The sequence below is a fragment of the Protomyctophum bolini genome (genome assembly GCF_963924005.1).
Source record: "Protomyctophum bolini genome assembly, chromosome: 22".
Lineage (NCBI taxonomy): Eukaryota > Metazoa > Chordata > Actinopteri > Myctophiformes > Myctophidae > Protomyctophum > Protomyctophum bolini.
The window spans coordinates 28,512,905-28,529,254 of NC_137883.1; the positions used below are offsets into that span (position 1 = coordinate 28,512,905).

General features: G+C 39.6%; 1 protein-coding gene across 1 annotated transcript; it reads right to left on the reverse strand.

The window, feature by feature from the left end:
• Window positions 1–1,707: 1,707 nt before the first annotated feature.
• LOC308310277 (TBC1 domain family member 10A-like) lies at window positions 1,708–16,127 on the reverse strand. The gene is made up of 9 exons (XM_080756548.1): window positions 15,505–16,127; window positions 11,626–11,725; window positions 10,635–10,742; window positions 10,243–10,349; window positions 9,777–9,891; window positions 9,394–9,459; window positions 8,072–8,261; window positions 6,576–6,730; window positions 1,708–6,194 (listed from the first exon to the last, which is right to left on the reverse strand). The coding sequence occupies exons 1-9, from the start codon at window positions 15,702–15,704 to the stop codon at window positions 5,808–5,810; spliced, it is 1,428 nt and encodes a 475-aa protein (XP_080612674.1). The 5' UTR covers window positions 15,705–16,127; the 3' UTR covers window positions 1,708–5,807.
• Window positions 16,128–16,350: the final 223 nt, after the last annotated feature.

A 16,350-nucleotide genomic window follows, 5' to 3' on the forward strand; every position in this document is an offset into this window, starting at 1 on the left:
TTTGTTGTCTTTTTGTTTTGCAAGAGCTGAATTCACTTTCTATTGAATGGGAACCTATTGGTCAACTAGAATGATTGAATAATACTTTATTCATAAGTTTAACGGTACAGGAATTACAGTCAAAGCCGCAATAGCACAAACTTTGGCATGCTACTAGTCCTACATACTTACACCTAGAAACCCCATTCAAACTATTTAGGTTCATCATATGGTGGACATGTTTGCCTGAAAATAAATCTTTGAAATGTTTCATAATGGAAATGACGGAAATTGCGGAAATTGCTTAAATGGAAATTGCGGAAATGGTAATTGCGGAAATTGAGGAAATTGAGGAAATGGAAATTGCGGAATTGGTAATTGCGGAATTGGTAATTGAGGAAAAATTGCGGAAATTGCGGAATTGGTAATTGCTAAATTGGTAATTGCGGAAATGGAAATTTTTTCCTCAATTTCCGCAATTACCAATTCCGCAATGAACAATTCCGCAATTTCCGCAATTTTTCCGCAATTACCAATTCCGCAATTTCCGCAATTTCCATTTCCGCAATTTCCGCAATTAAGAATTTAGGAATTACCAATTCCGCAATTTCCGCAATTAACAATTCCGCAATTTCCGCAATTTTTCCTCAATTTCCGCAATTACCAATTCCGCAATTACCAATTCCGCAATTTTCGCAATTACCATTTCCGCAATTCCGCAATTTCCGCAATTTCCATTTCATTCCAATTTTCGATTGAATTGTGAAAATTGCGGAAATGGAAATTGTGGAAATTGCGGAATTGTGGAAATTGCGGAATTGGTAATTGCGGAATTGGTAATTGCGGAAATTGACGAAAAATTGCGGAAATTGCGGAATTGGTAATTCCTGAATTTTTTATTGCGGAAATTGCGGAAATGGAAATTGCGGAAATGGTAATTGCGGAATTGGTAATTGCGGAAATTGAGGAAAAATTGCGGAAATTGCGGAATTGGTAATTCCTAAATTTTTAATTGCGGAAATTGCGGAAATGGAAATTGCGGAAATTGCGGAATTGGTAATTGCGGAAATTGAGGAAAAATTGCGGAAATTGCGGGATTGGTAATTGCGGAAATTACGGAATTGTTAATTGCGGAATTGGTAATTGCGGAAATTGAGGAAAAATTGCGGAATTGGTAATTCCTAAATTGTTAATTGCGGAAATGGAAATTGCGGAAATTGCGGAATTGGTAATTGCGGAAATTGCGGGAAAATTGCGGAAATTGCGGAATTGGTAATTGCGGAAATGGAAATTGCGGAAATTGCGGAATTGCGGAAATTGCGGAAATGGAAATAGGTTCATCTAACGGTGGACATGTTTGCCTGAAAAGGAATCTTTAAAATCCTTATATTTCTAAAACTATGAAACATTTCAAACTATGAAACATTTCAACTGTCTGTGTGCGAAGGTCTGCCTGCGGCCTGTGTTCAGTTTTCCCTCTCCTGAGTTCCGGTGTAGCCCCCAGCCAAGACCCAACCCGTAACAGCCCTGCCAATCGGGCTCAGCCTTATTAGCACGACAGGTTGCACGTTGCTGGATTGTATGGATGGATGTAATTATTTGCTGATGTGAAAAGGGTGAAAAGAGTGTTTCACATAATTCGTTATTAAAACACAAATTTGTGTTATGTTCAGTTGTGACTCTATATCCAACACAAATTTCTCCTGAGACAGACAAATAAAGACAACCTTGAGTATGAAATTTTATTAATATAAACGTGATTTGGAACACATTTGGGACATACAATTATTTACTGATTTAATTTGTAAAATGAGAGGGAGGTTGTACTATAAATATTTGAACAAAGCAGGTTTCTTACTAAATTAATTATTCAGTAATGAGCATTGTGTAGCTACATACTGGAGTCTGGACTCTGGACATATTGTGAAGACAGTAAAAAGATGAAAGCGTCCCAATCCTGTGACAAAGCTAACCTCTACATGACAGCATAGAGAACTACTAGTACCTGCTCTGTCATCAGTACATACTCAATTGTACATACAACAAAGCAGTGCTGTAGTCCAGGATTACCAGGCCTACCAATAATTATTCTATTTGCGACATGTGCACGTATAGGCTTGTGCGTGGTTGGATGGATGGATGAAATAAATGATTAGCAGAAGGTATGCGCTTTTTATCAAAAACCTTGACACAGTATAGTATGCTGTGTAAATAGCGTATAACTGCATACTACACCAGTAAGACACGCAAACGCGGGAAGCGAACGCAGCTCGTACATATTTGGGTTTTTTAAAGATTTATTTTTAAGTTATTTTTTTAACTTAGCCATAACCATATAAGGAGTCCCCAAAGCAGCTATACGTCCAAATATGGAGTGTGTTGCATCAATCACAAACAAATCACTCAGCTCCATATATGGGCACAAAGGGGGGACACACAGACACACACAGACAGACAGACATGATCTGCTAGGTCTCATAGTAAGTGCTCACTGCGTTCGCAACCACTGCACCAAAGCTTAAAATAAGCATAAATATATACTCTTTATCTCTTAACAAGAAATGGCTAACTTAAATGGCACTAAAATCACAATGCACAATCTATTAGAGAGTTTCGGGAATTGCTTCAAATTGTGATTTGTATTTGTTGTCATAATAAAGTAGAGTCAATCTCTAACCAGATAATAGTTTTATGTGGCCTTCAGACAGTTTAATGTTGACTTGCACTTTATAAATCAGCTATATGAATTCACAGTATGTACAGGTAATCTCTTCTAAATTAGTGTTGAAATTACAAATGGTAATACATGCAGATATAAAAGCTTCATTGTTATCTCTTAAGACTCTTTAAAGGATTTGGCAAATAAATTGAGCTTTCGAACGGATGAAAATAAACCTTCTCCACTGTTAACTTCTTTGCAATTAGTGTCTATAGTAAATAAAATATATACCAGTACATATGATTGATAAGAAAATAGCAGAATTGACAGAGACAGTATAGCATTGATATTCCTATAATGGGCTTCAAAAGTTCATATACAAGACAAATCATCAATCAATCATCTAGTGCAAAAGCTACATCCTCGTTTCATTTTCATCCAAATGGAATCCATAGAAAATGTGTGTCCAATATGTTGCTTTGTGTACTCTTCACTTAACATTTAATTTGCAGTTGGAACAACATTTTCCATAAACAACATACTGTTCTTCTGAAGCTAGGTCTCTTCAATTGACCTCGATAAGATTTTTACGGGTGCAGTACTTAGTTTAGACAGTTTTTGGTTTAGAATAGTCATTGGTTAGACCAGTCATTAGTCCTACAACTACAACCTAACTCAAACCCTCACCCTAAACCTAACCTCCCACGGGGCAGCACACCTAAACCTAACCTTAACCCATGTCTAACCAATGACTAGTCTAAACTAAGTATGCACCCCGATTTTTACATGTAGACGTGATCCCTATTAACCACATGAACCCTTGCTTCTCTATTCTTGGCATGTTACAATAGGCAAACATTCTGTGAAAATAACAGATCTACAAAGCGTGCAACATGTTGTCATGGAACGTGTTGTGGGCTTGTAAGTCTGCTATTTCTGCCAATTACTTTTAATGAAGGTTTAAGTGGAGGACCAAAACATAAGCATAGACTGTGCGGTTCATTTAGAGTGCAGTTTGCGAGGTTTCAAAGAAAAAAATCACTCTCTCACTGTTCAACGTAAAAATACAAAGTATGCACCTTCAGTGGCATTTCTCAACTTTGTCTTACTTCATTTTCACGGACATCCACAGAAATAAATGGACAAGCTATTTGATGGATTCGAGGGAATCACATTTTAAGCATTGTAATATACTATATACATATCCTCCCATAAATCATTCAGAACATAAATCTAAATTCTGCTGTCCCTCTCCCATACTCTGATATAGAATATAATATGTCAAAACTTTAAGTATAAACATGTAAAAAATGATTAAAAAACGTCTTTGGTTTGGTACTTTCCCTGCAAACTTTTACCTTCATTGGAGTCAGAATCAACACCTAAAGATCAGGGTTTTCAACCAGTGGTCATTGAGGGGGCTCTGGTGGGCCTCGGCTAAATGATGGAGAGTTGGTAAACAAAATGGACCCTTATAGATCTTTAACTCTTGAGTGTGTAAAATTTTACCAAATCCATTTTGTTTCATTTTACGCTCTCAAGTTTTAATTTATTGTTAAACATCTGCATTACTTAATTTCCACAAAGTCTACACAATTACAGAATGTTAAAGAATGTAGTTATTTTGATGTTTGTTTGAACGTTTGGTGGTCCGTGGCTATAGAGGGTATGCGCGTGACATCATCATCATAGCCAGAAGTTATGCGGAAACGTCTACTGAATGACAAAAAATCTACTTTCTGGCCTTGACAGCCCATGAATCCAAACAGAAAAGTCCTATTTGATTGAATTACATGACTTTAAATAAATAATGGATATGAAAAAGGTTGAAAACCACTGACTCACTGTGCCCTCAAGTGTTCAACAATAGCAAACAAAAAGACACAGACATCACCATTCCAAACTGTACGCAGTTAGTTCACTTTGACTTTTAAAGGTGGTACTATAAGTGATATTCTTTGGTACACTAGAAAAGATTGTTGAATCATTGCTACGCTTGTTCGGTAACAGGCGTCTCTCCACCTCTTTAATGAACAGAAAATACAATTTCAGGTTGGGATAGCAAGTGTATCTGATCAGGAGAGAGCATCACACGCAAGATCATTCAGTTAGCTTAACTTTTATAGTGTTCAGGTCCAAATTTGTCTGCTAAAGTTTTTGGGTTAATATTAAATCTGTATCGTCACGTATGAGTTCTCTCTCCTGATTGGATACAATTGGTATCCTGACCAGAACATGCGTTTTCTGTTCAAGAGCTGGAAAGACGGGATTAAACAGCAGTGATTGCTATCAGAATATAGAGCTATTGAACACTTATTTAATGTAAAATAATCCTTTACACAACCTTTAAATGTGAACGATTTGATTCAGTATAATAACTTAGTATAAGCTTGCAACTACTGTGCTGATACTAGTCTCTCCACTTCAAATTCAAAAGGAAAATAGGGCACAATTTCTCCTATATATGCCGATGGGTTCTCAGATTGCTGTGCCGATGATGTAATGATTAGTGTGTCAAGAGGAAGAGTATCAAAAGGAAAAGTGCTCTAGGAATCAGTTAAAACTAAATCAGATTTCATTAATAAGAATTTACTATTCAAGATTATCACAGGAACAGTTGAGGCAAATCATTTCATGATTTTCAATCATTTGTTATAGTTAGTGTATTTTCCTGGATGTCCAATACTATGAAGAAAGACTGTTACTATCCGACTCTCCAGCATTTTCTGTGTGCAAAACAAAATGGTCCCTTCTCCCCAGCCCAAATTGCCCCTTTGACAATTAATTGTCAGTGTATGTATTCAGGCCACGGCTGTGGAAGGTATTAATTACACAGAGTTCTTTGATGATTGTCAGCTGTGGTTTTTCTGTGTACATGCAAGCAAATGTGTGTGTGTGTGTGTGTGTGTGTACGTTGTGTGTGTGTGTGTGTGTGTGTGTGTCGCACGCGCGCTGCAGGTCAGTTGATCGGACGGAATGGTATACATTTAACCACTTAAGCCCTATATACTTATACTGTAGTTCTACGACCGATAGCAAAAATAGCCAATCTACAAGCTCACAACACGTCACCTTGCAACACAATGTAAGCGTGTAGATCGATATTTATGAAACTCTTGCCCAAAATAGGGATGCGAGTGGGGATCTCTTTAAATTATAATCTTCACCGTTACAGGTACGTGTCGTGCTCTGCACTACTCAGACTCTCATTGGACCCATGGATGGACTTGTGTTTGGGGTCACTAGGAGAAAGGAATGGTTTGGTCACCTCTGGTGGTGGAGACGTTGCCTCCGTATCATCTTCCCCTCCGGTCTTTTCCTTTGTCTCTTCTCTTCCCTGCACATCACTCTTGGATGCCAGCGGAGACTCCACTATGATAGTGGGCCTCTGTCTCAGATCCTGCCGGCTGGGGGGATCGGCGGTAATGATGGCCTTGGCACCGTGCATTCTCGGAGGGGACTTACAGTTAAGATCACCACGCGTTTCCTTCCATTTCCGCAGCTGGGCGAGGTGCTCCCTCTCGATGTCTCTTTCGGATACCTGCAACTCGATGATCTGAAACACGCAGAGAAGACAAGGAGAGTATTAACATTTCTAAATGTAATACTAATAAAGATGTAATACAAGTTTTTACTTTGAAATATGAGAATACATATTCAGGGTTTTGAATTAATATTGTCAATTAAAAAGGTGATAATTACTGTAGGCTTTAGCCTGCAGTTTGTATTTGATTTTCCACAAGGTGGCAACACTGTATTATGAGACTGAATATAATATTTAAGATTATTGACATTATTTCAGTATTCAAATTAAATTAGATGGCTGAGCAACCACACATCAACTATGATGCTACTCTAGAAATATCTACTGTGTATATATATAAGTTACATTTCTGATCCAAAATGCTTTTTGTGAATAGTTGCCAATATAACATACCTCCCGCACTAGGAAATTGTCTTGCATGTAGCGCGGCTCTATCACCTTTAGCAGTGACATCGTCTCATACAGGCCTTGACAGCTCTTAAGTTTCTCCTGAGAGCCCAGCATACATTTCAGCAGCACCAGGCCAACCCGGAAGATGATCTTCACACCTGAGAACAGAAACGTACATTAAGAACAGTGCTTCTCCCTTTCTTTAGACGGTGACTGCAATGTGCATTGTACTGAAATGCCTTGCAGGGGAATGTTTTCCCACATCATCCAATTTCTCAAATGTCTGCGCTCTCGCACCTGCACCTCCCCACGCTTCAGTGTTTGCAACACAGTATGTCTGCCAATGTAATATTTTGCAATATTAAGGATTGTGAATTTGGCTAGCTCATTTAGGCCATTTGTAACGAAGACTCTAACTTCCATTTATATTAGCCGAACTGGGAGTGTTCGTTGGATATACAGTCCCCATATATGGGGATATCCGACTAGGACGTTGGGGCTATATGATATATATGTCAAGTATGACAACACCTATATTTGGCCTGAGCCGACCTAGTGCTGATATCAGATAGATGTAAGATGTAGATCTAACTGGCTTAGTCATCGTGATAAGCATAGTCGGACGTAGAATATACAACAAGGGTCGGCTTCAGGGAGAAGCGAGAAGTCGAAGCATCCTGGTTTAAGTTCTAACCAGACCACTGTGGCGGGTTCTAACCTACGTAATCAGTAATAGAGCCTTGAGCTATTTTATACATTGATTATAATATGATAAAATAAGTAAATGGGGGCGAGTATTACATTGATCTGCACTCGTTATATCTATAGACAACCAGAAGAAAGAAAACCTTCATCCCGAGCATTGTAATGTCTGCTTCTTGTCCAGTCATGTTAAGGGGTGTGTGTTGTCTCGTCTGCAACATAATGCAATCTACAAACGTACTGAGCCACTTATGATTTGCACAACTGTCCAATGGAACAATGATGTATCGTATGTATCGTACATGATGGTGTCACGTTGTCTACAACAGTGGTTCCCAAACTGACCCCCATTTGAAAAGAGGGACCCCCATAAGAGAAGATTTTTATTACGGTTCTAGCAGTGATTCTGAAACATTTTCATTTGAAGCACCCCCAGTTGGACCTGAATTAGGCTATGGAGCCCCATTTAATGGTATTTTTATCTCTGGAACCCAATTCATATTGTAAAATCAATGTTAATTTAGAGTGTACAAATGGACCCGTCAGGGTCCTTTTGGTTCCATTTGTACACTCCGAGTTACAGACCCATAAATGTCCATTTGGTTCCTAACTATATTTAGATGGGGACCCCCTGGAACTCCCTCAAGGACCCCTGGGGGTCCCCGGACCCCACTTTGGGAACCACCGGCATACAAGCCTACGCTTGTAGATCTGCTTTTTTTTCTCCCCCCTCACATTTTTGCCGCCAATAGGAATGCCAGGTTGAAAGTGTTTTTTAATGAATTCATTCATCTTGCCTTCGCAGAGGAACATGTCCCAAACACGCAAAACTGAGGCCCACGGCAGGGTCCTAGAGAAGGCACACATGAACCACTCTGTCATGTACAAAATGGGTTCCAGCTTGTGCTTCTTCAGGTGGCGGAAGGCCACAGGACACACCCTTTTCAGCAGAGCATAGAGGATCTCTCCGTCCAGCTGGATCGCTTCCTACGGGTCAGCATGGAGATGGACAGGAAGGGAAATGGAGAGAGAGAATGAGCATGAGCGTGTGTGTGTGTGTGTGTGTGTGTGTGTGTGTGTGTGTGTGTGTGTGTGTGTGTGTGTGTGCGTTTGTGAAAGAGAGGGGGAGAGAAAGGGAAGTAACTAAGTAAGAATGAACAGAATCTTCTCTCTCTCTCTTTAATCCGATTGAAATTTTATGGAGGCTTCATTGCCTGGTCACCCACTTAAGCAATTAGTGTATATCATGGTCAGGCTAGAGACACACGAGCAGCAACATACCCGGTAGTGTCTTAAGCCTGACTGTGTAACACATTGTAGGAGGAATCAGCTGGCGTCTGACATACGTATGCCATTTGTGTTTTGCTTGTCAAATCAGGTGATCTTTGGCTCATTCTAGACCTTTAACCACATGAACCCTAGTGTCCCTATTCTGGGCATGTCAGAACAAAATAGAACATCTACAACGACAACGCTTGAGAATCAGTTAGCAAAGTACTGTACCGTATTGTCCCCAATAAAAGACGACTCTGATTATAACATTTTTCAAGACTGAGTTAGACTCATTTGTAGAAAAATAACATTGAATGTCAAATAGTCTAGTCCCTGATTATAATACAACCCTGTTTTTTTTAATATTCCCATTAGAAAAAACGTAATATTTAATAGTGTCCAATAGGGTATATAGAGGTATAGGGTATAAGTGGTAAAATGGATTCATTTGACAGCTGGAGTTCCAGTAGTCCATACAAAACCTTCTGTGTTCAGAGAGTTAAATGAACATTGAGAATGTTACTGTGAAGTAATTATAGACACATTCGAAGTCTTCATACTAGAATTGTCCTACATTTAGTACACACGGACAATTGTTGTAAGATTGTTGTAAAATGTTGAAAATTGTGTTTTTGAGCTGACTGAAATTTGTTTTAACGTATACCTGACAATTATTAACATGCTGAGTACTGTGAATATGTAATCTAATTTTAGAGTCAGCTTAACTGTAGCACTTTCTATAGTTCATGTTTTGCATCAAGGCATGGACTAGACTACACTCTAGGTACTAGAGAATGTGCCACAATTAAGACTTTTTTCACTCAAGCTAACAAGATGTCAGTCTCACCAATCCAACACTGTAATATCCAGGAAGGTACTTCTCACAGATCTGGACCAGCCCCCAGAACGCCTCCTACAATAAAACGAAATTATTTCATATTTAAAAGTCAAAGGCAAGGCAAAGCAGTTTTAAGTTTAAAGCACATTTGAAACAACAAGAGTATTTTCAATGAGTTCATCATGGCAAGTCTAATAAAATGATTATAAAACGTCTAAATATTTAATCAAGCAGCTTAAAAATTGTCTGGGGTGTACACAAAAGCCTGAGTAGATGTTAAAACGAAGTGTTTTAAAGGGAAAATACCCCTTTAAGGCCGTGTGTGTGTGTGTTCCTTAAACAAACTGGCATATCTTTGGCAACATGGTAAGCGGGTGCTCATGTGTGCGTACCTCTGCTGGCATATGCATCAGAAGCACAGCAGCAATGGGAGCCTGGGCCTGACAGTAGCCCTCTTCTGGACGATACAGAGTGTAGGCCTTCAGCACACGGAACAAGTCTTGCTGCCTGCGAGCAATATGCAAAAGAGACACCATTTTAAATCACTCCGAGCTCAAAGCTCAAAATGCTGCTTATGCAACACATTATATAACCAATAACCAATACTACTTGATTTATCATGCAGATATGTAATGAATCATATTTTGGAGAACCAATTCGGTTATAGCTTTTTCATATACATACCGTAATTTCCGGACAATAAGGCGCACCTGAATACTGTATAAGCCGCACCAGCCAAATTTAGGGAAAATTCAAATAATGGGTAAAAAGCTGCGGCTTATAGTCCGGAAATTACGGTATTTTGCTTGCCAATACATTTGGAATTTCCCTCTGCTGTAGATTCTGACTTATGCTCACCCATGCCCTCCTCTCGCCACAAACATCTCGTGGAAAGGGAACTGTCGATGGAGGTCCCTGTGTATCACGTCTATCCACTTGGGATCTCCTGGCTGGCTGTCCAGGTCCTGAAATGTAGTCAATCATGCAAATACGGTATTAACAGCACAAGCAGTGGTCATAGTTTCATTTGGGATTATTTGGGTTACCAATTGTTAATTGTTAGTCAATTGTTAAGTCCTCGAAAAAAAATCTGGCTGAATCGGTTTTGTGGTGGATGTTTTTGTTTTCGCTATACAATGTCTCAAGGAATGTTTTACAACGATATAATTAAACCTTGAATCTTTTATCATCAGGAAACTTAAGATTTGCCTTACCTAATCAGTGAATTTAACAATGAAAGTATGGCTGACCTGAAACTTGCCCGGGTTCTGCTCCTTTTTCACCTTCCCCCCAGACAGGTAGAGCCATGCCCGCCCCCGTAACGAGGGTGGGATTCCCTTTTGACAGCGCAGCTTCACCTGACAATTAAAATAATACATGTTATTACTAGAGAAATCTATGGAGTGAAGAAATTAAACAACAGGATAACTTGATTGGCTATTTGCTTTTTTTCTTTTTTTTTGGTAATGATTTGTTTTTGGCTATTTGCCTTTATTGATAGTTATTAGTGAAGACAGACAGGAAAGTGGGAAGGGAAGAAGGGGAGAGACATGCAGCAAAAGTCGTCATGAACGGGACTCAAACATGCAATGTGCTGTCAGGCCAGAGCCTATATGTGGCATACGCCTGGACCACTTGGCCAGCGAGCGCCCCTGGCTATTTGCTTGGTATTTTAAGTGTTCAGATAAATTAAAACATGGTGTGCACTGTGTATACCAGTATGCATTTGTGACATTTCACAAAAGTGAAGGAGGCAAGGAGAAAAACCAGCTTCAACCCATAATAGATAAGGGCTTGTTCTTTTAGATGGAATGTGAAAAATGCTAATGAGACATATTTGCAGAATATAAGTGCCAAGTTAAAATCAAAACAAGCAATTTATCATTTTAATTGACAATATCCACACAGTAGCCATTTTTATTGTAATTATTTTTATACTATGGGAGTTGGCTTGGGTGGGACGTATTACTTGACTAGTTAAAGCACAAGGACCAGTGTCTGCATTATTATTATTACTATTGAGAATTATTGGGGGGTTTTTTCGTACTGCCATTTGTGTCTATGGGGGGTGAGAGAAATATCTGCATGAATATTTTTGTCAATTGAGAATTCAATACATTTAAAAGAAAATCAGGCTACATGTCCTACTTAAAATTTAACATTAGATGATCAAGGAAAAAGACAAGAAATGTCACGCTGCGCCGTCTTTTTGGTAAAAACCAAACCCATATCAAAGCATACCTTCTTGTGTTTTTTGGCCATCCACTTGTCCCAGCTGCTGAGCATCTCTAGCCATTTTCCCTCCCGCTGTCTCAATACCTCAGGAGGGATGTCTCCAGCACTTTGGAGACAGGAAGACAGGTATTAGGGCCAGAAAAAACAAACAAATTAGTGTGGTAACAGTTTGCCATTCCAATTTTGAGTTTGTATACCCAGATGGAAACAATACTAATGCAAGGAAGATGTATGGGCCAAAGAAGGACGTTATAATCCTAATAGAAAATAGCCAATATAATAAGATTTTTCTCCATCATTCAGAGACAGATATACATAATTTGGCCGACATGTAAGGGTTGTTGATGGAAGGCAAAGATGATGGGAGCATACACTTTGGATAGGCATAATGACGCATTCAGATTTCAGCCACTCAACATAATGTACTTTAAGATAAATAAAATGTACTTTGTGAATTAAATGTTTGTTTTTTTAATAAGGCAACTTCTGCATAAGGAGCAGTGTTAGAGGCTGTGCATGCAGGCTGATTATCATAAGCTGGATTTGTGTAGATAGAGGATCAGATTTACAACCAAGTGGACACAGATAAATCTCAGGAACACAAATACAATAAGGCAAATGAGGATGCTACGTACTAGTAAGTGCACGCTGCCGTGCTAACCGCACACACATAAACACAATAGTAACAAATGAGGATGCTACGTACTAGTAAGTGCATGCTGCCGTGCTATTTAACCCATTCTGACCGGGCACCCATTTTGGTGTTAGCATCATGTTATGCTTTATCTATTGAAAAATCGAAGAGCGACTGACATTTTTTTAATCTGATCTCAGGTCAGAATGGGTTAAATCAGACCAGTGTGTGTCCAGTGGAAACCTCGTATGAATCTGATCTCAGGTCAGAATGGGTTAAACCGCACACACATAAACACAATAGTAACAATGAATGAAGAATAGACATAAGGTGTGGCATGCACACTTTTCATCACTTCCTGGTATTCATGATGGGAGAGGCCTGTCATGGGAGGGGGTGGGACAGTGCCTGATCTCTTCCACACAGGAAATCTGTCCTCAGACAAAACAGTGGAACACTTGCCACTGCCAGTGAAGTATATGGAAAAACAGGAAGTTGAGAGAGAACTTTCCTCTAGTTATTTTCTTTACGGCCTCTTGACATTCTCTAATATCTCACTAAAGTCCTACATTATGATGTTATAAAAAGAATACTGAGACAGGCACTAATTATATGTTTTTATCCTACATGACAGATTATATATTGCTGGAGAGGTTTGCCCCGGTATGTTACAAGGAAAGGATCCATGGCACAACATGGGCCCGGTCTCACTTCTTTTCATAAAGTAGAATTTGTCCGAGCCAAAGCTTTCCAAATAAGTAGACTTACATAATACATACATTTAAAATATTTCACATACTGTACAACAATGCGATTATTAACTAGAACTGAGCGATGGATCACTATCTACTAAGCTCAAAAGCTATGCAAATACCTTACATGCAAACATCTTTGCTGAGATGTAAGTCTGATACAAGCCATTGTGTAACGTAATTTTAAAATATTATTGAATGGACAAGTTATTGATTATACAAGTTGTGTGGTTGATATAATTAAGTCCGGGAATTGACATTGAGGTGAAAATGTAGAAAAACGCTAACAAACAAAATAGAATTAAGAATTAGGCTAGCTCAGGTGGTCTGGTAATAATAGGCTAAGCTTGTCATCCATCAAACTAGAGAGAAAAAAAGCTTGAATGCATCAAGCAATTACCAAATAACTTCTCATTTGACTTACAGTATTTCCTCTACAAAACGGATTCAGGTGACTTGAATAAATTTTTGACCAGCTCAGTGGCCTTGTGGTTATTGGTTAAAGAGTGTCCGTCCGGAGTTTGGGAGGTCTGGATTCAATCCCCTGGCCACTCACTGGTCAACAAAAACACCTTGAAGACCCTAACAGGAGCCTAACAAAGGCCCTTAAAACAAGGCTCCAGACTACCCAAAACAAACTGGTCAGGCTCCTACTTGGCCTCACCCCCCATCTTGCAATGGGTCTGGTCCACAAGATTCGATACACCACCAAGATACCCATGTACCTGTCTAAATAGTAAATACTTCCTTAATGTTAACGAAGTCTACACCCACAACACCAGAGGGAGTGCAACAAACCATGTGCAACCCAGATTCGGCACAAACAAGGGAGTCAATTATTTTCGCTCCCATGCCACCAAAATGCTGCTACTACCAACAGTCATTAAGACGTGCAAATCCCTTGACTCCTTCAAAACCGCTCTCAAAGGACACCTACGGACGGCTGCAATTCGAAACTGGCCCCCGTAAAATCTGAATCCCCTGACCCCTTTTTCCCCCCCTCACTGTATACGTTTCTTTTCCCTTTTTACCTCCTTTATGATGAATTCCTGTTCTGTTCTTTATCTATATAGAAGTGTCTATTTGTACGTCTCTAAATGTTTTGATGAATTGAACAAGGCGAATCCTCTTGTAAACATGTGTAATGCTTTATTGTGTCGTCCACTCACAGTTAACAGTCTTTGTATCGAGTTGTGCTTGAAATGTACTGGAATTCTGCAAACTGTTAATAAATACTTCAATAAATCAATCAAACATACCAAAGACTATAATGAGAGTATGAGACCCTGCTTGCCAGTCAAGTGTTGGATTTTTGGGGGCAAGTCCCTGCAACATACCAGTGTCAGGGGAGTCGGGGACCTACTTGCCCATCGTGACTGAGGGATACACTTGTACATCAAGCCACCTAACGCTACAAAAACAGGAGATAGATAGAGATAGACCCCTGCCCTTTGGGGCCACATGGATCAGGAACTGTTGGTTCCCAAGGCTATTTATTTACTTGAATCAAATTTGGATTAATGACCAAGTAGGCAAGTACCAATCAATAGAGGAAAGAAGGCACTGGAGCAACTCAGACAGTTTAAGCCCTTTTAATCAACAGGGTGTATGTAAAAAAAAAATCAACTGCATCATTCAGCCATTCCCTGTGCTGGCTTACTAAATCAAAAGGAAGTGACGAAGGATCAACTCAAGTTAAATAACAAGCAACATTCTGATGACCACACCAGGTAGACTAGAGGAGTGTTTCCTGTTCATCTGGTCTGGCAATCCTATAGAGTATGCATTTCTTAGTGTGTGTTATGCAGTTCATAACTTCATTAAAGGACCACTTCACCACTTTTCAACTTATCTGCATATAATTGGTCCTCACTAATGTTCATGATAAAATAGCACATTTCTTTTTCTACTCAGTCTGTGTCTCATAGGAGGGCTGTGGGCAGATCATCGATGGGGAATCCAAGCTAATAGAGTCTAGAAAGCCTGCATTGCAACAAATAGTCTAGAATCTAGACTATTCCTGGTAAGTTGCAATGTGAAAATGGAAGCCATCGTTCTCACGATAATACAAATCTATATAGTTTAAAATATATATTGAAAATCTGCCTAACGATGATGTCACTGGTAGACAGGTTTCTGAACTGCCCACAGCCTTCATATGAGACATAGACCGAGTAGAAAAGAAATTGTGCTATTTTATCATGAACATTAGTGAGGACCAATTATATGAAGATAGGCTGAAAAGTGGCGAAGTGTTCCTTTAATACAATAATACATTTCTTCACTTCTCTGTGGTTACCATGTTTAATTAGATCATGCCAATTCAGTCCATTCTGTGTCTATATTGCTTGTCTTCCTATTTTTTATCATTTTCTTTAAAATTGCAAATGTTGGGAGCTATAAGGAAAATAAATGTTACAATAGCCTACATTTGAAACGGAATCTGATTCACCAACACTATTCAGGTGAAATTAATTAATATCAAGAAATGCCACTTACGATTCGTCGGCACATTGCTGGCCATCCCTGAGGAATCCATATCTGTCCGTTTGTCTTTCTCCAGAGTTTGCATAGCCGTTCACCTCCGAGTCGGAGGTGAAAGAGTTGTCTTCTTCCCCATCAGCTGTCTTCGTGGTGCTTCGCAAACTTGTGCTGGACTCTGCTGAGTGGAGTCCATTGCCTTGCTCAATTCTTGCCATTTAACTTAACATTTAGCATTAGCTAGTTCACATCTAACTCACTAAGGTCAGCCTTACAAACTTCCTGGACGGTGTCAGTGTGTGACATCTCCATGAACACGAAGAGCGTCCGAGCTGTTCCCACTGGATTGCAGTAGTTAGATAACTAATGTTTTGGTGCTTCACCTAAGTCGTTAAGAGGAATGCCTAGCAACTATAGCTGGTGCCAGCAGTAGTAGGCTGGATAGCTTTTTTTATGTCATCTAAAAAATATTTGTCGTCATCAGACATAGGTTATGTTGCCGTCGTGAAAAAAAGGAGGTTAAAGTGACAAAGAACCGCAACCAGCTGTTCGAATAATGATGCCAAATAAAACGTAGCAAGCTAGCTGCTAGCAAAGTAAAGTGGCTAACCTGCTAGCATCACAGCTGTCAGCTGACAGACACACACCTTGAATGGATCTGAATCCCTGTTGTCAGCAAGTATCTGAGAGCAGCTAGAATGCTGCAAACACCTCTGTCCTGTACTGCCATCTAGTGCTACAAATGACAACCTCGGGCCGTGCTCCGTGAGGGACCGGAAGTGCGTTTTTCCCCCGCTTGCACGTGCACAAGCGCACATGCACGCACGCGCAACATAATGCGCGTGCACGACACGCACTTGCTGG

What these genes read in the sequence shown, in the direction of transcription:
- LOC308310277 (XM_080756548.1), bottom strand. Translation starts at nt 15,704, where the DNA reads ATGGCAAGAATTGAGCAAGGCAATGGACTCCACTCAGCAGAGTCCAGC. An exon ending in TGGCCAAAAAACACAAGAAG is followed by an intron (nt 10,743 to 11,625) that starts GTATGCTTTGAT and finishes TTTAATTGTCAG; the next exon opens with GTGAAGCTGCGCTGTCAAAA. An exon ending in TGATGCATATGCCAGCAGAG is followed by an intron (nt 9,460 to 9,776) that starts GTACGCACACAT and finishes GTTTTATTGTAG; the next exon opens with GAGGCGTTCTGGGGGCTGGT.